The following is a 25,711-nucleotide window of genomic DNA, read 5'->3' on the forward strand; positions in this document are numbered from 1 at the left end:
AGAAGGACTGCTTAGTCACCAACCCCTCGCGTCCCAGCCTCAGATAAGTGGGTGAAGATGGATGAATCCACTGCTACAACTGAATGCCCGTAAAGCAACACTTCTGACCGATGACACGATTATTAAAGTAAGGATGGATTAATGCATTCAACGCCACTTTATTTGAAAAATAAAACAATCTCCGATTCAAAAAATTATTTTTGATGCCTCTTGGCTACTCTGAAATGAAGCCTCAGCTTCAGTCATTGCACGACAGTATCATTACACTCCTACGACGTACTGCCACCAAACCATTGGTTAAATGAGAGACCACTCAACGTTGCTGCTGCTGCGCTTCTGTCATTGTTCCAGTGTCTGAATTCTTTCAGCCCCAGTGTCAAAGCTGCTCTTCATGAATGCTTGGATGCTTCCTTCAGCTTTCTTTTCATCTCTTTTGAATGCTGCATGTTGATCGCTCGCTTTTCTAGTCTCTGGTAGATGGCAGAGAAACAAAACACTGGTAAAACAAAATACCAAAAAATATTTTTCAGTGTTTGTATCTGACTCACAACGTACAAAATAAATAAAAAGTACAGACCTCTTTCTTCAGGCACTGTCGCATAACACGGTCTGCATCATTACACTGGCCAATGAACCTGAGGACACTGTGCTGAGAGTAACATGAAAGATGAAGATTCATTTGTATGCATGCAAAGTACAGAACAATATGGGAACTGATAAAGTGACATACCTCTGCGTGGCACTGCCTCAGGAGAGCGATTAGTCTGTTGCACTCATCTGTGTGCAGGTGAGGCGACAGGTCCGAGTGCATTCTGAGTTAAGGACCCACCACTGTAGCAAAACACTAAAAAAACAAACCAGAGGAGAACAAAGTAGTTATGAAAATGTCATTTCATAAGGGTAAGTAATTGTAATGGAAAAATTTTCCTTTCTGCTATTTCTTATCCAACACAGTAATAAGGCTGCAACCAATATTGACCTTTATTATTCATTTGGGTTATTCTATTTAGTCATAATTTTTGCAATGTAGTAAAAAATGCATTAATGGGTTAAAATCCTCATCTGCTTTTGCCATTAAGTGACAACTAGATGCAGTTTAAGTTGCCTAAGAACTGGAACACGCTTTTTCTGCTCTAGCTCCTCGTGTTCACGCAAAACTAGTTACTCAGAGATTACAGTCCATCCTGTGGTGATGTGGTACTCGGAATTAGTGTATGTACTGTATGCGGCAGGTGATAAAACATCACGTATCACGTCTTCTCTAAAAGATACTCATTCCTCCCCACCCCTCTCCTTCCTGGGAGTTCATTGTGATGATAGCGTGTTTTCTCGTGGACACTTACCTGCAGAGACACATAATCAAACACGGCTATGACACATAATGCATGAAATCTCTGACATGACAGCTGTTGTAGATGCATGAGGAGTCCTTACCAGTAGAAATGCTGTTATCCGAGACGTTTTCCAGCGCACGTTGAAACTGTCTCGCAGGTTAGCTAGCGTTAACTGCCTAGCGCCGGCTATTGTTGACCTTACATAAGTCCATGCAAAAAGGCAAGGACGGAAGGCTTCGTTCGTCGGGGGCAGAGGACATACACCGCGACGTGTATGGAGTTTTAACTGGATCAGCTGTTTATTTGTTACGGCTATATCCGACGTCTGTTTTGACCTGTAGGACACGATGGCTGCTGAAGCTCTTTTAACTTTCGTAACTATTTTGAGGCCGGAAATGTATTGACAAGACCTAACAACAAACCAGCGGCAGCCGTCCTCCCCGTCCCACCAATGGTGTGCGTTGTTCTTTCTGAAGGCGGGGCTACCGGGTAACGTTGAACGGAAGTACAAGATAATTCCACCAAACATATTTCCGTTGTTGCCTTTAGAAGGCTCTCTTCTTTCTCTTTCACATAGTTGATGAATTGTCCATGAAATGTAAACTTTTTTACATTTTTTGTAAATGTTTAATGAAGAAGGAATCAGATTTAAACAGTGTGATTCCTTTTTTATGAACATCAAACATCCAAAATGACTTTTACAATATCCTCGCTCATTTATGAATGACCTACATAAACAATAGTACTGACCTGAGAACAGGTGTTTTTTCAGGCCCAAATACAGCAATAAAGGTGATAAAACTGGAAAACAACAAATAAAAAACACACAAATATCTGGATTTCGACTCGAACAACAGATAATAAGATACGCTTTATTGCCTTTGTACACTCACACTTACAGTACAACTAAGTCACACTTAGAACACCAGCGCAGTGACGATGGCGTCCTCTGTTGATCTATTAGCTCTGTATGCAAACTGCAGCGTGTCGAGTGTGGGTGGGAGGTAGGACATAATGTGACCTCAGACCAGTTTCTCAAAGCACTTCATTATGACAGGTGTCAGGGCTACCGTTCAAATTCTTGATGTGATTGCAACCTGATTATTTTGACACACCATGGTACGGTTATTATTTAGCTAAGTTGCTTCTGAGATTAGTCAAGGCATTTTAATTTTAGTTCAAGAGCTAAGCAAGTCTATGTTAATTGTATTAATGATGCACACTGCTGCTTTTCTAAGTGGAAAAGAAAGTTGCCTACACACAGAATGCAGTAATCTCAACATAGACTATGATGTACTGGGTTAAGAGATTAAGAGAGCACTCCAGTTTGTGACTTGTGTGGATTTAAGAACCCTCCCAGGCACAAGACACTGAATTTGGTGGAGCAGGTGTTCATGAACTTCCTGGACAAGATGCCAAAACCCTGTAGTAGTGATATCGTCTATATGCCGCAGTCCAACATTTTCCCCAACGGGATCAATGAGGTATGTGTCATTTATCAAGTGCACACTTTTATCCACAGCAGCATATAAGTAGGTAACACACATTAGGTGTGAGTTCAGTGTCTTGCCCAAGGACATTGAGTCAATAACATGTTGAGTGGATGAGCCAGGGATCGCAACCAGTCACTGCTGAACAATCTGCTAAGCTGGACTCAGTCGCTGCTTCTGGCTGCACTCAGGCACATCTTACCCTCACCATATTACACTTAATCCAAGCAATAAGTACACAGAGATGTACAAAACTAAATTTTCAATAATATTAGGACCAAAACAATGTATTTAAAAAACTTTTTAAATCAAGACATAGTATAAAGCTCAGTGCAAAAAGCTCAGTTGATATCTTAAAAAATTGTCTGAAAAGAATTTAAGTGAAGGGAAGAAACTACCAGTCATTGTCACAGCCACAGTAATGAGTGATAGAATACAATGGAATAGAGTAGTATTTATTTATTTATTTATTTATTTATTTATTTACTTACTTACTTACTTACTTACTTACTTACTTACTTACTTATTTATTTATTTATTTATTTATTTATTTATTTATTTATTTATTTATTTATTTATTTATTTATTTATTTATTTATTTATTTATTTATTTATTTATTTATTATCATTGTATAATAACAGATATATGCCCCGCACTGATGTGACTGTTAGAGATGGATTTCTGAAGCACTCAACATGAAGCAATTGTGCAAAAAAAAAAATGGCTCATTGTGTCGAAGCATTTAAAAGTTGATTTGGCGACATCTGCTGGTTACCTCAAAACGATATATTTGTTTTCATAGTGTCAAATCAAGGCTCTAACAGAGCCGAGAAACCAACAAAATATCTTATCATATCTGCCTGTTTTGTGATGATGTTCTAGAAATTCTCTTCATATATTTCCATTAAATCAACACTTTTATTTCATGTGACTCTAACTGGGAGAGTTTTATTGTGTGACAGATATAAGTGTGCTTTTGTAAGTAGGGCAGTATGTAAATTAACATGGATCTCATCCTTGTAACAGAAGGGAAAGTTGGGTAAAAGAATGAACCAGGAGGAGAGTCATCACTGGGAGCGATTGATGATTTCGATTCATTTTGGTGTCACAGCCTCCATTTATATATTCTGGCCTAGCTCTCTTGCACTACCACAGACGGTCACAGACAAAACTCGGTTTGAGTCTCTATCTCTGTCTATCTGTCTATATGTCTTAAATATTCTAAACACTCTGCACACTTGAGTTTTACAAGCCCGCCTATGTTTAAAAGCAGAGCGACACATCTTTGGTGCGTATGACGTTCTAAAGCCTCACATAGTCACGTGACATCAGGCGTAGACGTGTAGACACGTCGTCTCGCGATACTTTTATATTTAGCTCTCGTTACGGAGGTAGGCTGTTAGTGATTGGTCGGTTCGTGTTTTCTTTTGTAGGCGGGTATCTTGAAGTTTGCTAAGGCTAAATGTTTATGTGCAACTTCAAATAAGGTCCATTTACGATATCCAACGATCGATTTCTGTTAGAGGAAGAATGGATGACTTTGGCAGACGGTTACTGCAGCGACTTGTAAGACGGACGCCAGCTCAAGCGCTAAAAGCTACGCTGGGGAAGTGGGAACGTTTGACGGTAGCGCAGCGACAGTCCGTGGATTTTACTCAGCCCAAAGTGGCCGTAATGGAACAACTCGTCGCCATCTTCGAGGTATGAAGATGCGGGCGCCTGGTGTTTAGCCCAGAGCTTGTGTTTTACTCCAACACCGAATTGTTGACAACCTCGCCATTAAATTAATGGAAACCGCTTATTTCGTGTCTCAGCTTGCTCTTTGTCGGTTTGCCATATGTTTGAGCTATCTTGTTTGCAGGAAAACGGATGGACAGTCAAACACATTACAGAACTTGAGATGATCAGTAAGTTGTCTTTCTTCCCTATTTAGATGGTTCGTCACGTAGGAAAAATGTTGTTTTGTTTGCTGTAGAAAAAGTGGGAGGAACAGTTTGAGACAAAACCTTGATTCAAGATTAATTTACGTTTACGTCAAACAACTCTATTAATCACAGAGGGACCTTGCTTTGCCTACCTTTGACTGAATTATATACACACAGATACATACATACATACATACATATTGAGAGTGTGAGTGTGAGTGTGAGAGTGAGGGGTCTAACCAGCATCCTTCTCTTAACAGCAGCCTGTCGAGCTCCGGTGTCCCTGCTGGTTTTCCAGCTCTCTCTGCTGTTTACCTCGATTAGATGTGTCAGTTGGCTTTTCCAGCTTGTCATTGACTGAACACACCTAGTCAAGGTGATCAGTAGGAGCCGGGGCAGGGAGAGGTGGAAAACCAGCAGGGCAGCGGCCCTCGTCAGCGTCAGTCTGACACCCCTGCTGTAGAGGGTCCAGCTCCACCCCAATAACAGAGCCAGCTGATGAGTTTGTCCCGTCTATTACTGTCTGCCACGTTCAGTCTAAGTTGCTCTACTTTGAAAAGCCCAGTGGCTGTTTCCAGAAACTAAATATATATTTTTTTTATTCAGCAAACAGCACGACCGAGTTAGTCACGTTGCATGGGGTTTGATGTAAAAAGCCCCACAGAATGTCTATCTTCAGTCAATCTAGGTCACAGTGAATCCATAAATGCTTCTTGTAACAGTTTTGATTTAATTTTCTCAGATTATATGGAGAATGCAAACCGGGGGATGTGGCATGCCTTTCAGATGACTGACCCCAAAGGTACTATATGTTTAAATAAATGATGTGCCTTGTAGCGAGGAAGTCTAACTCTAATCTGCTAATGTATGTTCATTTTGTATTTTTTAGATGATGCTAATGCAGTGGAAATGATGCAGTTTAAGGAACAATTTAAATCCCACCTGAGTGAGCTTGTGAGACATGTAAGCCAGTAGTTCCTTCACACACATTACAAATTGTGCTACTTACAAATAGATCACTAAAAATCTTTTAGATATGTGTTTTATTAAAGGTCTGCTTTTGATTATTCTTTCAAGGTGTCTGTCAAAATAAAAAAGCATACAGATGAAGCTCTATGGATTCGTATTGCGTGGGGAGACAGCTACTCTCCACCCAACCATCTGAAACCTACATATGTTGTCCACCATCTACAAACACCTTATGTCTTTGTGACCAGCCTGAATTCAAAGCAAAAACCTTTCTTAGTCCAGGTAAACAATTAGTTTGATCCTAAATTTAATCCCTGTCCCTGTTTGCATAGGTAGTCTGTTTTTCTGCTGTCTCTGTCCTTTTCTAACGGAATGATGTGCTTTGCAGGCTTTGATTCTGTCCACTGGATACCAGGGAATAAAGGATGCTAACCTTAGTGGACAGAAACTCACCGCCATTAGGGACCTGCTGATGAAACAATATCAACAGGTGATGAAAACAAAACAGATAATTCTCTCACTTTTTGCACACACTATGTAATGCAGTAGTAATGTAGTAAATGTTCAGAACCCAGTTTATACTGTTCATACACAGAAAAAGGATGTATTTTCTGACAGTTGTTTCTGTGTGTGTTCTAATATTTGTCTATTTTCTTTTTTTTAGATCTTTCCTTCCAAGTATAACAGCCCTCTTACAGAGAAAAATGAAACTGTCTCCAGTATGTTTGTTTAATATTCCATTAAGGCTTTTTTATGGTGTCAGATATAACATGGTTTGTTATGTCATGGTTTGTTATATGATTTATTAACAAGTATTAGTCTCTGACTTTAGACCCACACATAGAAAGAGAACAGTCTGAGCATGCATCAAAGAGACTTCAGATGGCTTGTGAGGCCTTTGGTGATGGGATAGTACCTCAGCTACAAACTGCAGTTTACAAGGTACAGTTCCATACTGCTATACTGTAAAACGTTTGCTGAATAGGTCGAATGGTGGATTACTATAAAAAACAGAAATTGTTCTCTCACATTATCGGTGCAAAGATGTGAATGTTCTGAGTCACTCTGGTGTGATAAATAATGTATTGTGTGTAATTATCTTCAGCTGGAAACAAAATTCAGAGGCGACGCCAACACCAACAGGACGATGACAAAACGAGAGGGGCCCTTCAGATGTTTAGTCAAATTTGCAAGTACTAACCTCCTGGAGTCATTCAGAGAGTGTGCATCCTCAGGTATCAAAAATTTGTCATTCACAATAACATATGAAGCTATTTGGTATTATGTGAAAATGGTATCAACATTGTTACTCCGCAAAACGTTAACTAGTTGTAAATGGTTCATTACACTGGCTGTTCTTTAAACGACCACGAGAGGGCGCTACTCTCCGTCTGCCGAGCTTCTCTTTTCTTAGCATATAAAAAATTATTTTTTTTTTCTTGAGAATTCAACCGTTTTAATGTATTCTAATATATTTTACAGGCATTGCTTCCACCCCTGTCTCACCTTTGCTCTCATCAATTACCTTGAAGGGAAGGAATTATTTTGTGGTCACAGAAAATGGCCTTCCCTCTTCACAAACCTGATGGGTGACCTAAAGGACCAAAATGGTTTCTCTATTTATTTTTGCTATGTTTGAGTAACTCCTGATTTTCATTTCAGTTTTAACTACAGTTTTCTTTTTGATACGACTCTTAAAGAATCACTGCTTGTAAAATCAATTTATGTATTCTGTCTTTATGTGCAACTGTCTGAAGATATGTCTCATACTGGTAAAACAACAGCAAGCATATACTCTATGTTCAAATTTAAAATTATTTTTCTTTAATAAATTGCAAATTATTCTTTTTCAATTTTACCCCATCCAATGTAGTATTATAAAAGGTCTTAGGGTGCTGCAACTAAAATGGCTGCTAGATGGGATGGATTTGCTATACTAACTTCTTTGTACAAGTTGGAATTTAAAATAATATTCACTATTCGATCAGTTAGTATCTTATACAAATCTCTTGTATTCGTATTTCTCTAAGCACTGCATGGTCTGACCTGGGTGCGAATATGATGGGACATCTTCGCGTGCTTGTCTTTCCCTCTTGGTATAACCTTACTTACGCCTAAATGTTCTAGACTTCTGTAAAGGTCTATACACCTACCGATAATTAGTGAATCAAAGTCTCATGATAAGCAGGTTACACACTTAAATCACCTATATTAAAAAAAAAGTTGTTACATAAGTAGGAACTGGGAAATATACATCTTTTTTCTCTTACAAAAAAAATTTAAAATTAAATGCATTTGATCTGTTTGCCATAAAGAGAACTTCATAGCAAAGAAGACGGGTGAATCTGGCTTCCTCCTTATGTTAATCTTTACATACTGTACATACAATATTAACTAAATAAAGAGTAAATCCTCTTATATTTAGACTCCAGTTTGTTCCAATGTTTTCAACTATTGGTTATATTTATTTAGTAGTAAGACTATTTCAGTTTAGTATGAATTCTTACATGACACACTACACGTTAACATTTTATATAACAAATGAAAACGTTTTCCAACTTCCGGGTTGTGTCGGTGACGTCATTAGAATACGTTATTCTTAGTTCTAAGCTTAGAGAAAAAGTGCCCATATTTAAAGTCCAAAGATTAAATGGTCATCGTGCGGTAAACCATACAATGCCTGTGGCCGGAAGTGACCCGTCCGTTGTGGAAAATAAATGAATGCTGTAGTACCACGGGTGGCCTCTAGTGGCGAGTCGGCGCTGTGTTGCTTCCTGAGTGGACGTTGTCAGGCAGCCTGTGAGGCAGCGCCGAGGGCGGCAAAAGCCTACGCACGTTAACGCGACTGCTACTGGGGCGTTCCGCCAAGCACACAGGCGACTGTCAACACACAGAAACATGGCCGCCTCTGCAGCGAGCGAGGCGAGCAACAGAGACAGCCCTGCCACGCACAGTCCGAGATGCCAAGAAGAAGCCGGCGCGCAGTCACGGGAGATGGTCAAGCCCAGCATCACGGAGCTGACGAAGGAAGTGAGGACGAATATCCTGTGCACCGTGGAGGGATGTGGCAAGATTCTCCCCAACACGCCTGCACTCAACATGCACCTGGTGAAGTCACACAGGATCAAGGTAGACGCTCACCGAAGCCGCCGAACGTGCGTAAGCGCGTGGGCACACGGCGCCGCGATGCTAACTCAGCCGCGTGTCGAGGGATCACGTCAGTAAAGGTGGAAAAATGCAAGTCATCCATCGCAACGGCTTCACTCCAGCTAACGCGTAGCTGGGATGCAAAGTACACGGTGCAGGAATGGCAGCTAAAAGTTCTCTTAGCTCCCTCCTGTGTGTGCAGCACCGCAGCATGTAGGCAACGTGCTAGCTGAGTTAGCCGCTCTGTCACTGGTTAAATTCACTATAGCTTAACCCTTAAAATAGAGCCACGGTTGTGCTTTAACAAACGGGCTACTGCCAATATTAGAGCCAGCCACAGTTTACTGACACTGGATCTGTGGTTCTGCCTGGACGCTGGGCTTCTTCTACTGGGAAGCAGTAATTCACTGTCTTCCCCATGAATGGGAAAGCTGCCTTTTTGTCCAGCAACAGACTGAGCTCTTTGTTTAAAAAGGTGAATGTAAGCATTTGAATGAGCTCTTACCAGAATCGCATGCAACCCAGTTAGAGGATGGTTTAAAGGTCCCATTTACACTTCAGAAACTGTGTGTGTGTGTGTGTGTGTGTGTGTGTGTGTGTGTGTGTGTGTGTGTGTGTGTGTGTGCGCGTGCGCTACGCAGTGAGTCAGAGCAGAAATCCACTCCTGTCAAGTTACCACTGAACAGCACCGATAAGCAGCGGTGAAACCTTCTATCCCAGTGATGATGAGGTTCTGGTTGACACAATGACAAAGTGTTCAGATTTATTGAAATGCTGGAGGTATCTGTTGTATCTGGTATCTGTTTCTACTGCCTGGTTCTACCGACCCTCTGCATTATTGCACAGCTGTAATTTACTGTATTTGCTGATGCGTGTCTGCTGTGTGTTTGTGTCTCCTACTTCCTTCATCCTTGTGGAGACTGATGCTCAGCTCAGATGCCTAATGTGATTGTTTTGGCTTGGACTTGAGTTGTTTTTCATCTGTCCTTTAGTAGAATTAAGATGCAAAGACTTCCTTCTACCTTTGTACTTATTCATCTCTATTGTAGAAATATCCACAAAAACAAAACCAGCAATGAGTTGACCAGCCTATTTACTCACACTGGTTAGAAAGGCCTTTTGAGCTACACCCACCTACTGACATGTCTTGTAAGGCTTCAGTCAAAGATCATATGATGTAACCTCAGCAAGTAACAATCATTATTTGCATAATAAACCTCTTTACGCCGTCACTAACGCTGAAGAGAGTTGCCCACTACTTCTACAGCAGATGGAGGTGTAGATGCTCTGTTTAGGATTGGAACCTTTTTATAGTGTGAAGCATATGTCTAAGCTCATGTATTTAATAAAAATAAAAGCATTAGAGTCAAAAACAATAGAAATGTGCAGAAAGAAGTAGGGACTTTACAGCTGAAAGTTAAATAAATAATAACAAATAAAATCTTTGCTCAATCTCCTAAAGTAACAGAAATGTCTGTTGATCTTTGGCTGATCATGTCTGTGGTCTCTCCCTCAGGACGGTATCGTCAATCCCACCGTTCGGAAGAATATGAAGGGCTCTCAGAAGCTTTACTGTTGTCCCATTGAGGGCTGTCCCAGGGGCGCTAACAGACCCTTTTCCCAGTTCTCCCTGGTTAAACAAGTAAGTATGATCTCTGGTCACCAGTAAGCTTTAATCAGTCCTGTATTGTTACCTACTGAAAACTGAGCAACATTCTAAAAAGAGATGCTCTGACTCATTTAAGATCTGCACTACTGTGCAAAACCTGCCAGACGGCTTTAATTGTGTTTTGTGTTTGTGCCAAAAGAAGAGTCCCGCGTCTTTGCTTTTGCATGTTAGTATTTTGCTTTGTTTTGTACCCGTATGGTTATATTTGGTTTTGGATGGTTGTCACTGCAGCACTTCATGAAGATGCACGCAGAGAAGAAACACAAGTGCTCCAAGTGCAACAACGGCTACAGCACCGAGTGGGACCTGAAGCGGCACGTCGAGGACTGTGGGAAGACCTACCACTGCACGTGTGGCTGCCCGTACGCTAGCAGGGCAGCGCTGCTATCGCACATCTACAGGACCGGCCACGAGATCCCTACGGAGCACAGGTATTTACACCACCAGAGTGTGGTGATTTGAAACTGTACTTGTTGGAGACGAGCAGATTTTAACTCGTTTTTTCCTTGTCTCTGTTCTGTTTACTTTCAGAATTCCTCCAGTAAAAAAGCGAAAGATGGAGAAACTGCTAAGTAGTACTGAAAAGGTCAAGGCCAGTGAGTCAGCCTGTCAGCTCATGCCTGCTGGTAGAGATCTGGCAGAGACTCCTCTCCCTGCTGACACAACCGTTTCTATCCCCGAGTCAGTGACTCAGAACTCTAATCCCCGTAAGAACTTCCAAAAGATGCTCCTACCAAAGCCCAAGATGGCTTTAGTCAGTGTTCCTGTGATGCAGCTGGCCCACCTCCCCGTCCTCCTCCCCTCCACAGAGACCACTCTGAGGTCTGTGGTGCTGGCAGTAGACACCCACGGCCCCGTTGGCACCCTTCACCTCATGCCCCAAGCCACGAGTGCAATGGTCCCCCAGCTTGATGCCAAGACTCTGGGCTTCAAAGACAGCATGCCCACCTCCCGCTCCAGCCTGGGCCCAGTTAGCACAGGGGTGCAGGTCAGGCTGGACCCGACCGGTGTAGAGGACTCGCCCAGCAGCCTGGCAGAACACCGGGGAAGAAGCACCTCCACCAACATTCAGACAGACAAGTCGTACTTGTCCAAGATGCCGGCGGCGTGTGCTGGAGACGGCGCGGGCTCGTGTTCTGCGGCGGAGTCCTCGGTGTCGTCCTGCTCCCAGACAGACATCAGCGTCAGCGCCCAGGTTCTGCTTCCAGTCAGTGTTGAAACGCAGACGCTCTCCTCTCGGCCCAAAGCCAAGTCCTCTATCGGAGCTCAGACAGACGGTCAGTGCTTGAGCCACATCCTCTGCTCGGCCTCGTCCGCGCCCCCGCACAAAAGCCAGCAGACGCAGACGGGCTTTGCTGCGGCCCAGTCAGAGGAGCGGGCCCACGACCAGGCCATCATGTGCTCGGATCTGTTTGGCAGCGACTCCCTGAGCGTCTCCACCCAGACAGCACTGGACATAGAGGACACCCTAGCTGCGACAGGAAGCGGTATCTACGAGGATGCAAAAGCTGGCGCCATGTGCTTTGGGGTGCAGACGGACGAGCTCAACTCCAACAACATGGCCGACAACCAGACCCAAACGATGACCCTGTTAAATGACCTGGAAAACATTCTGTCCGACAGCATGACGGGCCACCAGGTGCTCTCCGAGGCGTCCGCCGGCTGCGCCTCCAGTCTGGGCTCTGTTGCGGAGCAACACAATGGCATAGACTTTGACTTCGAAGATTTCCTCAATGCTGTGCACATCCAGACGCAGACAGAGGAGAGCGAGCTGGGAGGACTGAGCGGTGACACGCCGCTGGAGTCGCTGGACATCCAGACCCAGACCGACTTCCTTCTAATGGACGAACTGGACCAAAGCGAGGGACCGGGTCGAACCCAGGCCAGTGACCTGGAGTTATTCGATACTCAAACTCAGACCGACCTCAATTTCCTGTTGAATGCTGGAAGCCACATGCCTCTGAGCAGCATCCTGCGGCATTCCAGCTTTTCCATGAGCACGGAGTCCTCGGACACAGAAACCCAGACGGATCTCCCTTCGTTCGCCACGGGCCTCTCGGCTCAGGCCCCGGTGGGTCACGGCGAGCACGCGAGGCTGCAGAGCAGCACAGAGACGCAGACGGTGACCAGCCAGGCCGAAGGCCTGGGGCACCTCTTCCTCACGAGCAACGAAACGCAGACCGCCATGGACGACTTCCTGTCGGCTGATCTCGCGTGGAATATGGAGTCCCATTTCAGCTCGGTGGAAACGCAGACGTGTGAGGAGCTCTGCGCTCTGTTCCAGCAGCCGGAGAAACCAAACAGCTGAAGCAGTCTTAGTGGAGCAGTCTTGAGTATTTGCAGCATAGGTTCCTGACGCATTCACTTCCTGTTGGAGGAGTTGATCTAGACTGTCCTTGGGTGGACCATAGTCTTAGCAGTAAGAATTCTGCCAAACGTTGCTGAACATTCCACTGGTGGCGTCATGTCCGGAGCATTTCCAGCTCTATCCTGTCGCTCTGTCGCACTTTATTATCTCAACAGGCATGATTAATCAGCTCCTACAGTTTACATATTGATTTGCACATAGAGTAACACATCGTATGTGTCCTTCTGAGATTCCAGTTTACTTGTAGAAGTCAGTGTATAATCACTGTGACTGGGTGTCTTACTAACAGGAAAAAAAAAACGACTTGACATCTCATCAGTGTTGGATCTGCACAACTTGAGCTGTGCAGCTGTAACGGGCTTGTTTTGCCCGGTGTCACTTTTCAGATATGCATATGCCATCTCAGCTGTACAGTGTACAACGTTGTACATAGCACTTGAAATGTGCATGAAGCCATGACACAGAAATACGCAGAAATGCATTCTGGGCTTTTGCCTGTTTGGATGTTGCCTTGTCAGCGGCCGCCGTGCTAACAGTTCTTCTTCATCAAAGCTTTGCAGCCATTGGAAAATGTGACCATGAGAAACAAATGTTTTCCAAAATAAAAGCCCACAAAGCCTTTATCAGCGAGCAAGGCACTGCTAAGAGCTGTGTAGAAAACAATGCTGCTGATGCGTTTGCGGCAGAACTTGAATCGATCATGTTGTTGTACACCTTTGGTTGAAATGTGATTGATGTATGTTGTTGAGTAAACTCTGTACAGCTAAGCAGTCGCTTCAAGTCTGCAGACCGACTCAGCTGACGTTGTCTTTGACTTATTCATTAGCAGAGTGAAAGTGTATACAGTAGCAGTAATACATTAAGTACAACAAGTATCAGCACAGTCGTTATATGTATTTATTGCCTAATTTCTTATTCTACTCTTATTTATTACTCTTATTCTATTCTTAGATCTTCTACTAATGTTTCCACGCTTATCATTTTAGAAACATTTTCGAAGGCGCTTTATTTTTTTATTTCTTATGAAGGGACTACATTTAATGTTTTAATTGTTCTTTTTGTTGATACTGTTCCGCTACGTTACCTCGTTAAGCACAGGTACCGCCAACAAACTGTGTTCGGCTAGGGCGCATACAGAGCTTACGCCTTCATGTTCATTTGGTGACATTGGTGCCTTAACCCAAGTCTTCGTTTTAGTTCTGTTACGAACTATTTATTTTGCTGCTCTGACAAGAAAATATTTATCAGACCTGGAGAGGTTTTTCCGTTTGCTTTGCACATTTAATACGTTTGTCTAATGGTATTCCCAACACTGCATGAATTATTGGCATGTCTCTAATTGTTTTACATTAACAATTAATTAGTTTATGTAGAAAGATTTATGTTCGGTCACATAAAAGTAAGGCTGAGCAGCATTTTTTTGAAGGGGATGTGTTGGCTCTGCCTCTGTGGAGGCAGGTGGTTGATGCTGGTGATTAACAGAGGGATGTACAGAACATGACACTGTGCCCGAGTGTAAGCGCACCACAACACTTTAAGATTATTCTTCCTTTGAAGGATTTTGACACAAATTAAAGAAAGTCAGCATTTCTTTCATTGCTGTTAGTATTTCTAGTTTGTGGTTCTTCAAGTATATCATAGCTGCCTCCTGCTCGTTAGTGGCATTAAAACAGAACTACAGTATATGAAGAAGCCTCGTCAGTCTCAAGTGTCCGTTACAGTGCTTTATTGTTTCTCTGTAAGGAGTGCATGCACATATTTTCCCAGCACAAAATATTTGTTGTTGTTTCTCTTGCGTATACGTGAGTTAATGGTTGCCTTCATTTACTGTTGACGCCCCTCTTCAGATGTTCTTAATAAACTGCTGGAAAGTGTATTTCGTCTTCGATTTTATAAAACAAAGCAAACTGTGTAACTTGAAATTATGTTGAAAGGCACAGAAGCTGCTCTCGCTCACTTCAGCTCAGGATCATTTCAGGTTAAACAGGAGGTTGGCTTTATATTCTAAATACATGGATTGTAAAAGAGGTAAAATTACAGGGCAAAGTAACGACCCGCTTTAAATGGTACCACACAGTTCTGATGGAGCCGGGGCGTACAGTTGTTTGGAAAACAGGAAGAGTGAGGCGACACACGGGCGGACTGCTTTAGAGGTAGATGCACTGTTGCCAGGAAACTAGAACAGCTGAAGAAGCAGTCGTGGGGCCGGTCGGAACCAAATAAAGGCCCGGGGGACACATCGAGCCCTTCACTTCACCGCTAGCATAGTCTGAACTGAAGAAAGTGCCTCTGCATCCTTGAGGTACTTTCACCGTTGTGTCTCATCCACTCAGTTTATCATAGGCATAGTCTCATGAAAACACTGTGAAGCTGGGGGTGAAACAGAAAAGCCCCACGCTGCTTAAGAGAAGAGGCAGCCGGGTCCGTGTGCGCCCACTGCGGCGGTGGAGCGGAGCGCCGGCGCGGGGCTCCTGCCCATTGAAAAGCTGCTGCAGTGCGCGGTGTCGCGTTTGGAGGAGACGGGCCCCTGAGGCCTCTTGGGGTCAGAGAGGCTCATGGTGGAGAACAGGCTGAGGCTGTGCTGACATGTGGGACACTTGGACGATAGGGCTGTGGGGTAAACGGGACACTCGGGGCCCCATCTTGTTCCTGACGCCAGGAAGCCGTCATTTTCACACACGGCCCCTTGGTCGGACGCCTTCATGCTGCCGCACAGGTGCTCACACAGCCTGGGATGGTGCTGCGGGGGTTTGATCGGGGGTAGAAAGGTGAGGTTTTTGATGGGAACCAGTTTGCTGCTGTGTTGGTGAGGCCTGGCGGGCCCGTGTTCTGGCACAGGGTGTTTTGAGGACAGAGGCTGTGAGGGAGGGCTTCCCTCCTCTGTGGAAGGGCTCGTCTGCATGCTCCATTGTGACGCGCCTGCCTGCAGACTGTTACAGCATCCTGTCTGCTGCTGTAATGGCACCGACTTCCTCACGCCATTAGACGACCCCGCGCGGGTACTCGGCGCCGGCTGAGCGCTCCGCATTAGGGAGTGATGGACTGCCGACATCTTTATGCTTAGTTTTCCTGTGGGGCTTCTGAGAGGAGAATATGCAGCTGAGCGGGGCGACCGCGGCCCAAGCCCTGACCTGATGTGGAACACACAGCACTGATGTGATTGAGCTGACAGTCGATACGAGACAAACGATGTTATTGTAAACAAAATGTGAGATAGGCGTCGTGCGTTCACTCACAGCGTCCTCCCAGCCGGAGGCGCAGGGATGCTCCCGTGGCTCCGGGTCTGTTGGGGTTTCCTCGCTGATGTCTAACAGGGCTTCAACATGTCTCCTCTCTGTGCTGTAATGAGGCGCCTGGTCCTCCTTGTCTGGGCCTGAGGGTGTGGGGTCCGGTTCTTCTAAGGTTGTCATTGGGCCGATTAGTCAGCCCATAGAACTCATGGCGTGGCCTTAAAAGAAGCCGTCAGCAGTAGAATATAGGTGTGTTCAACGTCGCTGTAAAGCCGTTTGTTGTTACGTGGGTGAAAACGGAAACTCACCGGAGCGCGTTGCTGAGCGGGCTTCTGTGCGCGTCCCCGTGTCGGAGGGCACCATTCACAAAACAAGCTCGGTTCCTTTCTGCTTTTTCCCCCAAACACCGAGTAGCGTAGAGCAGGCGAATGCCTTGGGAGAGCAGCGGCAACGCCGTCGTCATGGCAACCCGTACAAAGCCGTGACGTCGTAAAAGGGGGCGGGTCCGGGAGGGGGGCGCTGCTGCGCCTCGGTGTCAAGAATGAATTATTACGACTCTGATTCACAAAATGCACCAATAGAGTAGAACAGAAGCGACGTGCGTCACGGCCGCAGTCAGGTCCTCCAGCGAAACACGCACGCGCACATGTGATTAAAGTGTTTCTGCCAGCTGTTCACTGTGTGGAGCAGGCGATCGGGGGTTGGCTTATTTTGATTTTATTGCTTGAAAGCCTCAGGCCGAGAAGGAGGAAGTTGCGGTTCATTGCTCCGTTCAGTTCTGCACGTACAGCGGCGCGCGTCACGTTAACCCGCGTCGTGACCGGGCGCGTTCGTTACACGCGCCGTCGCGTCTTCTTGTATTCTTTCTGCAACAAGTACGGGGGCTCGACGTTCGCTCCAGCTGACATTGACGGCGGCTGATCTGGATCTGCGGACGCGAACAAACGCAACAACAGCTCGGCCCATTGGTCCAGCGCTGCGCCGCGAGCTGGTGACGTAAGCGGAGCGCCTATCCGCGCGGGGGACACTGACACCTGCTCCGTTTCTTGACTCGCCGGGCTCCCCCCTCCCCCCCTCCCTCTCATCACGACCACTTCGCTTCTGCAGTGCAGACGCTGCTGCTGCGTTTTATGGAAGCGGAGTCCGTGCATCCTGTCGCGGTCATGTTGCCCCCCAAGAACTGCCTTCCGAGGAACTACAGCTGCATAGCGGGACTGTTCGGAAGCCTGACGGCCGCCAACCCGCGGCTGGAAGACGGGGAAGATGCTGACATGGTGAACGGCACCTGCGAGCCCGTCGAGAGTCCCGTCGTGGACGAGAGACCGCGGGGCAGAGAGGCTTTCCTCAAGCCCCAGAGTCCGAACCTGCGTCGGAGATGCAAGTCGCTGCCGACGCCCACCGAGAGGGCGAAGTTGGAGATCAGCCGCAGCAGAAGTCCAACCAGCCAGAAGAAAGTCCGCTTCGCCGATTCTCTCGGCCTGGAGCTCATTTCCGTGAAGCATTTCGACGATACAGATGTGCCAGAGGTGCCGGAGCGCATTCTGGCGAAGCTGCCCAAAGGACCCCTCCAGTTCAACCACCTGAACACCAAGTTCCCCCGCGCGCCCTCGCAGTCCGTGTTCATGGAGTTGCAGTTCACCAACCCGGGCACGCTGCCGGGCTTCGAGCAGACAGTGAGGGAGGTGAAGGTCCTGTTGGAGAGCGTCGAAGCCGACGAATTCAGCCTGTCCGGGTTCGTGCGCGTCCTCAACCTGGCTTTCGAAAAGAGCGTCTCTTTGCGGTATTCCCTCAACAACTGGATCACGTTCATGGACAGTTTGGCGTCGTACGTCCCCGACTCCAGCGACGGCGTCACCGATAAGTTCCGCTTCAAGATCGTCATGCCCACGTACCTCGACAACGGAGGCACGCTGCAGTTCGCCATCAAGTACTGTGTCGGCGGGCGAGAGTTCTGGGATAATAACCATGGCAACAACTACAAAGTGCGCCATCACAGGTTCAAGATGTCCCCACCTCGGGAATGGGAGAACGGATGGATCCACTTCATCTGAGCTGCGCCGCCTGCGGTGGCGACGCCGCACGCGCGTAGTTTACGCAGCATTAATGTTCCGGGTACCTTAATTCTGACTGTAGCCTGTTAACGACCATTTTAAGTTCTGCCACTGTCAGCTCCACGCGTGCTGTGACACAATTTACCCCACAACATTTCAGATTTCTGGGTGACGGGTTGAGTCCTACAGTGATCGGTACCCGGTGCGGGACGCCGTCGGGGATTTTGCCTTGATGTCAGGGCTCTGTACAGCTCGGTGCCCTTTGGGAGGGCTCGGTCACATTACGTAATGTAGAAACACGTGCCACGGAAAACGTGCCGGGCAATGCCAACTCTAGGCATCACCGCTCATTTCAGGGGGATGCGGGGGATTTTTTTTTTCCTTTTCAACTTTGCTGTGCATGTGTTGCAAAACAATTCGGCTTAATGGGAGGCAGTGGGCATCACGTGTTGGCTGGCGTGGACGCCGAGCCGACCGGTAGCGTAACGCCGGCAGTCAGCTGGCGTCGGGAACCACACACCACGTGTCAGTGACCTGCGCGACACGACGGTTCCCTTTGTCATGACGTTGAACAAAATGCCTTATTTTAAGCCATGATGTAGGAAGTTGTGCATTAATTACTGTATATAGATTTATTTATTAGGCTTGAAGAGGCTAAATGCGTTAGACGCCTGCTGTCATTATTTAACGCTCTTCTTAAAACGAGGCTTCTAGGCGCTGGGAATGACCTGTTCTCCATTTACCTGTAGCCTGCCAACCCAGGGACACCATCTTTACTCATAAACCTGCCTTCTTGCCATATGTTTGCACCCATTGTATATATTTGCTCATATAGTATCAGAGTGATTATAAAGAGGGCCTAACCCAAAGACGATGATTTAAGCAGTTATGGCTCTAAAAAAAGCAAAATAATTCCAACAGCTTCATGCATTTTGCATCAAGAGTGTGTTTATACAACCAGTCTTCAGTAGTTCACATTTACCTCAGATTGCTCGTGGACTTTTCCTCTTCTTCAGGGTGATGGTGATAAAACAGATTTTATTTTCACAACGGTTATTTTCTAATAGAGACGTTCCAACGCAGAGTTGTTATTGGACATTTTCAGATTTCGAACCAAGCCAGACATTCGTCAGTGCACTGTGTAACTTTGGTAGAGCAGTGATGTCTGTCGCCCGTGTAGCTGTAACAAGGACGACCGCGTTCCACCAGCTTTTGCTCCTTTAGACGTACGTGGTGGTCATCACTGTGCAATGCTGCTGCTCCACAACCTCCTCACGCGGGACCAAATCGGTTTCATCCCAGCGTCCGCTACTTCCACAACCTGTGCTTGAATTACATCTGTGTTTTTAAATAATTCAGGCCGCTCGTCAGGTTTCCCGACTTCACGCACATTAAAATGCTGAAACGATCACAGAACTGAAAAAAGCCACATTTAAGTTGTCATAAAAGCTGATACTACAGACTATTTATTGGCAGGATGCCTTTAATTCCAACGCTCCCACTGTAATCTGGACATCACTTGGCTTTTGTTTACATCGTCACGGCCTCAGAGGGAAGCTCTCCTTTTAATGAGGCCATCAGGGCAGGATGTGGATGGAGTCTATTCCTGTAACCACTTAGTTTTTGGAGCAGTTCCACTGTGGCTCCATCGGTAATAGTCACTCCACAACTCTGACATGGTTTGTGTTAATGCTGTGCTCCAAGTGATGGTGTAAAAAAAAGCTGCAGAACGGAGCGAAGGCCAGTGGTCGGTCGACGTTCGCTAGCTCTTCTTGTACAGATCTGTTCGTTCGGCTCTAAAATAGGTAACAAGGTGTGAACACGGCAGAGCTTCCTGTGTGTTGTTAATGAGTGGGTATTTGCATATCGTCTATGCAACCTGTTCACGCCTCCGTGCAGTGCAATATCAGAAACCGCTGCGAACCTGGCGGCGACCGCTGACGTGGGCGCAGAGAGATGCATCGCTACCAAATAAACACTGCCAACACGGAATGTGGTTTTAATATTTCAGCTTTTGACTCGCGGTGGGATTTGCTTCTGTTTGGGAGCGGCACAGTGTTGGGGCTACTTGACGTAAGATGATGCTTTCTCTGTCTTCCATTCCATTAGTCTGTCGAGTTTCCACAATGCATGTGACGCGTGGACGGTCACTGCTCCGCCGGCATCTTCCACACCTGCTGGTGTTTCACCATTAAGCTACTGTAACGAAGGGCTTCGGGTTCGATTAGACTTTCACCTCAGTGTATTCACAAACAGTTTGCATCAGAACTCACTGATATTTAGATATGTATGTACAATGTGTTAATGTTTCATATTGAATGTCTCTATTACTGTTGCGTGTTGTGTGTAGTTTGAATTTTTTGAAAGCAGGACTGACTGTGAGACGCAAAAGGGTAAAACGTTTGCGGTTGTGTGACGCTGCAGGTGGAACTTTGAGAAGCACACTCTTTAACCAAGTCTTTCTCTAACGAGGCTGGTGAGCAAATAGGCAATACAGCAAACGCAGTCAGGTCAGAGGTGAGGCTCCAGGTAACAGGGAGGTAAACGCTGATTTCCCTGAAACATGCGCAGTCACAGTGACACGGAGCGGCGGCGCGCACACGCTCAGGCCTGTAACACGCCGCGGGTCCGTTCATGTAAGAGAGGTGGAAGACGGGAAGTGTTTGTTTGTTATGGGAGGACGGGATCGAAGGTCTGTTATTACAGGAGGCACAGATCACAGATACGATCTGGTGTCTCTTAGCTTTTGGCAGAAGCGACGTACGATTGTAGGTGCTGAGAATCAGAGCAGGGTTAGTACACTGAGATGAGGGGACGAAAGAAAAAGTATATGTAGAGATATATATATAGAGAAATATATAATATATAGAAATCAAAGCTTCTTTTGTGAATAGCTGCTAACTGTGGAAAGCCTGAATCACCTCTCATTTCTTACCACTGTACGGCACATATGTATGTTTTGGTTTGCGTTCCTGTCAGTGAGGGGGTTTCTGTAAATCCTGTGCATGTCGTGTGTTTTAACATCTGCGGTCAGTGTTAATCTCTATCGTAATCTTTCTCATTTTCTTCTTTTGCAGTGAATGTTAACCATGTTGCATGTGCAACTGCAACATGCCATTATTTATGTTTTTTTTTTTTAGTTTTTAATGTAACCTATATTTTGTAAAACAATGGTTAATAAAGGCATCTGTGATAGAACTCAAGCCGCCTGTCTTGTTGGACGCTCTCCCCACATTTACTGTGGTAGAGTGGACTTTATTCAGCTGCTCTGTGCTTATGATGTGATTATTATTACATAATCATAGATTTGACTCCCAACTATTGTGTGCTGGCCTCTACAGCTTTATACACAAATATAAACAGGATCTAGTGTGATGTGTGTGCGTTGTGTGTGACTGCAGAGCGCTGTGTTCCCCAGGTTTCCGATTATTAGGTCAGCTACGCATCTCGTGCACAAAGGGGCAGCTGCGGGTCTCCATTCATTAAGCAGCACCACTGCAGTGTGCTATATCCATCGCCTCTGTAGACACGGCTGCGGACACGTCCTTGAGTCGATTGCAGTCTGACGCCACACGTACGCGAGGGGGAGGGGAGGTAGGAAGAGGGGCGACAGGAGCAGGAGCTTAGCTGGGACACAGTGAGCAGACCGTGTACAGTACACGCACATGTGACTGACCGAGTCTGAGCGTCGCTCTCCTACGTCGCCTTGAAAAGCCAGGAGCGTCCTCACCGCATCCAGATGTGGTGCAGCCGCTGGAGTGGTGACAGCAGTTAGCTGCTCGCTTATCTTGACTCCAGGCAGCCGGCTCAGAGCTTAGATAGATGCTGTTATATACACTCACTGGACACTGTATTATGGTAAGGAGTCCCACTGTGTAATAATAATAACCATCTAGTAGAATCATCACCTTTCTGACAGCTTCAACCTAAACGTTGTTATAACCTTACAACCTAAAGGGAAAATAAATAGCAGAGTGGCTGTGTTGGATTGAGTTATAGGCAGGGGTTCCTAATAATCTGGGCACTTAGTGTAAATATTCATAGTATGTGTTTTATCCAAATACAGTTAGAAATAACTAAATACAACTGCTGTGATTAAATATTTCATCAACAAAGTCCCTTCAGAAGGAATTAGCGTGGTCGTGTGATAAGAGCTCTGTAATCGGAGGCCGTCTCAGCTGAATGAGAGCTAGTTCTGAGCAGGAGGTGTTTTAGTGAATATTATATTAATAACCTGCAGTGTTGGATTACAAACAGAAAGTTTCTTCCTGTCGGTTGTTGTGAGAGCGTCCTGACAGCATGCAGGCGTGCAGCCGCCGTGAGCCCATATGGCCAATCAATAAAAGCCCGCTGTGAGATTCTAATTCGATTCCGTGATTAGCGCCACTCAGCAGCTCGCATCGAGTGGAAAAATCACGTAATTCCACTGAAGGGAGATAAAGAAGGGATTAAAATATCCAATGGCAGTGAGTGGAGTGAGGCGGCAAATGAAGACACGCTCAGTTTGATCCGACGGCTCCGTGCCGCATTTATCATGTCCGGATTCTTATTTGACGGGTCGTAACTCATCTGAGCCGCCTCAACATCAACCGCTGGTTTTACAGGCGGAAAGTTTTAGCAGCGAGTGTGTGTGTGTGTGTGTGTGTGTGTGTGTGTGTGTATCTAGTCCCACAGGAAGCAAATGACGCCACACAGAAGGTATCTGCAAAGTGGATTTGTGGCGTTGCCCCTGTAATGAGGTGATGAGGCAGCGTGGTCCTGCTGTGTATTAACAGCTGAACCACACGCTGCTGCGCTCGTGTGAGGACGCTGATCGTCCCGCTGCTTCCTCCCCGAGGCTCCGGCCATTATTAAACTGCAGCCGCCCTCGTCCCAAGCGTCTCCCGCAGCTGTAATAAAGCAGAGATGAATGCTGACTCAGCAGAGCCGTGACCTCATCACAGCGCTGAATAATTAAAAGAAGGAACTCTGGAGAAGTTGTTGATCCTCTCAGCGAGCACAACAACACAACGGCCTTGTTTCCTCAACTCCACCTGTGAACCACCATGTTATAAATGAAATGATCCCTTTTAATTCTCGTATATGTTTATGTTTCAAGGCACAGGTTTTTTAGCGTCTTCTTTCTACTGAGGTTGATAATCATTTGTTCTTGAGAAGGAGAAGTGACCTGTTTCTCCACGCACCATATTTAGACATCTTAAAGGAAGTAGGTTAGGGAGGAAATAGTTTTCTAACAGGACCACGGCCCTGTGCCAAGGATGCATGCCTCCCTTTAGACACGCTGAGACGCAGCAGCAGCAAATGCTCATAATCATTTCGCGTTTGCATTGTGTTCCTAACAAATAGCAGCAATTGGTTCTATGGCATTGGTAGAGAATCAGTCCTCAGTCAGTTGATGACTCCCCACGTTCCATACCAAATGTACGGCGGCGCTAGATAATTACTATGCTGAGGTGATTGTTCTCAGAGAGGATGCCAACGCATCCTGTCAGGAACCACGGATAAAACTTTCCACTCACGTCTCTACTCTCGCTCCCAAGAGACAGTTCATGTGAGAACAGATCCAGGACCAGGGGTCACATATGGACTAAGGCTGTGCTACACTGTTATTATTAGTAGTATTATTAGTATGAGTATAAGTATTAGTATTAGTTGTAGTAGTAGTAGTAATAGCAATAATAGCTCACAGCAAATGGACCTAATGTCAAAGCCTGAAATGGTTCCATTAGTGTGAAATGAACAGGGAGTCAGGTCCACATTACGATTCCGCTCGTCTCCCTCTGGAGCGGGCGACTCTACGCTTTGTAATAAAATAAGAAGGTTCTGTTTGATGCGAGCTCAGCAGGAGACGCTGCCCGCTGGAATATTGTTCCACATTACATTTCTTTTCTCATTTCTGTTATGGTCGTGACATCATATTCTGGTCGTTTGCATCTCATTCTAAACATCAGGTTTCTGCTCCTTCCTCCATTCCTTCCGTCCTCGATATTTTTCTTTCTCTGCTTGTTCTTGCTCTGTATTTCATATTCTCATAAAGCAACAAGTATTCAGACACGACACTGCAGACGCCGTAAATTTCTTGCCCTGGCACCAGAAAAGGTCTCTGGGCCAAAGGCTCACTTATAAATAGCCTAGTGATCCAGACTGTGTCCACACATTCATCAGTCGCTGCGTGATCTCAGTTTGACCTAAGATGGATGAAGGCGGAAACAAAGCATCAAACCCACACGTGAAAAGCACATATTAGAAAACACGTACAAACGGTTTCTGTCTCTGTCTCTCTCTCTTTGTCTCTCCCTCTCTCTCTTTCTCCCTCCTCTGTGTCTCTCCTCCCCTCTTTGAATGACTCATATGGTTGGAGCAGATAAACAGCGGAACATTTAACAATGTCATTTCCCAGCTGACACTTGTGTCAAGAGCAGCTGATTATTTAAGAGACTGGGAGGATTTGCACTTGAGTGATGCTCGTGACAAACGCAGGTTGGTCCACGTTGCCTGCAGTTTGTTAAATTGAGTGACACAAAGCCAATAAGAGGTCCCATGATTAAACCCCATATAGCTCCACGTACGCACCGGTAAATGAAGCAGCGCGGCCACAAGGACGCAGCATAAAAGCAGAAACTACATATTAACCTTGCACTTTTCTTCTGTACCATTAGACTTCAGAAAAGCCAGTCATCTGCTATCTGACCCGCTGTGGTTTGTGGAGGAGCCGGTCCCTGTTGTCACTGAGCAGGAGTGCCTCAATTGCCTTAAGGCAGTTTAGTGTCATAATCAAATACCATTATGTGTTTGGGCTGAAGGAGGAAGCTGGATCGGACCCACATAGACCCAGGTGTGCTATTATTACGCGTGTTGCCTGGGTAAATAATTATATATTGTATGATAGATGGAAAAGGTGCAGCGATGATGGGTGTGACCAGGAGGAGCAGTAGCTCCAGGCTTAACTACAGTAACTGGATGGATGGATCATGGAGACCCTCATTTTAAACGGCCAGGAGCCAAGAGGTGTGACTGAGTCCATGATGCTGATCCAGAATCTGTTGTTTGCATGTTGTTTTGTCAGAGGCGACATTTTTCAGGTAATTAAAGTCACACTTAACCTTTGCTCAAACACATGGGGAGATTCAGTGTCTGTGTAACCGGATGAGGGCGCAACAGAGGGAAAGAGAATACACAGTGCAGTGAATGGAGAAGGTCACCCCCAACAATACACAGCGGAGCAGAGGAAGGTTGAGTGTGTAACAGGAGAGGCCGGTGTCTCTCCGCTCCCTCCTCGCCAGCATCCACCCTCCTCACAGGGCCAGATGTGCAAACACGAACCCCGCTGCTGCTGAGGCGCGAGGCTGGATGCGTCAGTGCTACGGCAAAAACGTGAGCGCTGTGGGGCGACATGAGTGTCAGGCGTGAGCACGTATGCGTGCGCTCGGTGTATATTTAGGCCGCCCTCTTCTGTAGTAACTTGAATCGTATCGTTTTCTCCCCCCGGCGGCCGCGTCTCCGCACGCCCCGGCTCCACTCACAACA

General features: G+C 46.0%; 5 protein-coding genes across 5 annotated transcripts; 3 read left to right on the forward strand and 2 right to left on the reverse strand.

Moving 5' to 3' along the window:
• Window positions 1–142: 142 nt before the first annotated feature.
• cmc2 (C-x(9)-C motif containing 2) lies at window positions 143–1,731 on the reverse strand. Its single transcript, XM_029144499.3, has 4 exons — window positions 1,435–1,731; window positions 731–844; window positions 578–649; window positions 143–470 (listed from the first exon to the last, which is right to left on the reverse strand). The coding sequence occupies exons 2-4, from the start codon at window positions 809–811 to the stop codon at window positions 390–392; spliced, it is 234 nt and encodes a 77-aa protein (XP_029000332.1). The 5' UTR covers window positions 812–844; window positions 1,435–1,731; the 3' UTR covers window positions 143–389.
• Window positions 1,732–4,217: 2,486 nt separating this feature from the next.
• cenpn (centromere protein N) lies at window positions 4,218–8,139 on the forward strand. Its single transcript, XM_029144054.3, has 10 exons — window positions 4,218–4,526; window positions 4,687–4,732; window positions 5,493–5,552; window positions 5,640–5,713; window positions 5,828–6,001; window positions 6,108–6,209; window positions 6,384–6,438; window positions 6,552–6,661; window positions 6,825–6,954; window positions 7,202–8,139. The coding sequence occupies exons 1-10, from the start codon at window positions 4,356–4,358 to the stop codon at window positions 7,303–7,305; spliced, it is 1,026 nt and encodes a 341-aa protein (XP_028999887.1). The 5' UTR covers window positions 4,218–4,355; the 3' UTR covers window positions 7,306–8,139.
• A 274-nt stretch (window positions 8,140–8,413) lies between these two features.
• atmin (ATM interactor) lies at window positions 8,414–14,779 on the forward strand. Its single transcript, XM_029144053.3, has 4 exons — window positions 8,414–8,848; window positions 10,383–10,508; window positions 10,767–10,966; window positions 11,067–14,779. Exons 1-4 carry the CDS (start codon window positions 8,618–8,620, stop codon window positions 12,841–12,843), a joined length of 2,334 nt encoding a protein of 777 aa, XP_028999886.1. The 5' UTR covers window positions 8,414–8,617; the 3' UTR covers window positions 12,844–14,779.
• Window positions 14,613–16,682, reverse strand: LOC114852033 (uncharacterized). Its single transcript, XM_029144056.3, has 3 exons — window positions 16,442–16,682; window positions 16,140–16,351; window positions 14,613–16,034 (listed from the first exon to the last, which is right to left on the reverse strand). Exon 3 carries the CDS (start codon window positions 15,953–15,955, stop codon window positions 15,305–15,307), a length of 651 nt encoding a protein of 216 aa, XP_028999889.1. The 5' UTR covers window positions 15,956–16,034; window positions 16,140–16,351; window positions 16,442–16,682; the 3' UTR covers window positions 14,613–15,304.
• Window positions 16,683–16,797: 115 nt separating this feature from the next.
• Window positions 16,798–21,387, forward strand: LOC114852032 (protein phosphatase 1 regulatory subunit 3E). Its single transcript, XM_029144055.3, has one exon. The coding sequence runs from the start codon at window positions 17,264–17,266 to the stop codon at window positions 18,182–18,184; it is 921 nt and encodes a 306-aa protein (XP_028999888.1). The 5' UTR covers window positions 16,798–17,263; the 3' UTR covers window positions 18,185–21,387.
• The last annotated feature ends 4,324 nt before the right edge of the window (window positions 21,388–25,711 follow it).

This window comes from Betta splendens, chromosome 3 (genome assembly GCF_900634795.4).
Source record: "Betta splendens chromosome 3, fBetSpl5.4, whole genome shotgun sequence".
NCBI classification, from domain to species: domain Eukaryota; kingdom Metazoa; phylum Chordata; class Actinopteri; order Anabantiformes; family Osphronemidae; genus Betta; species Betta splendens.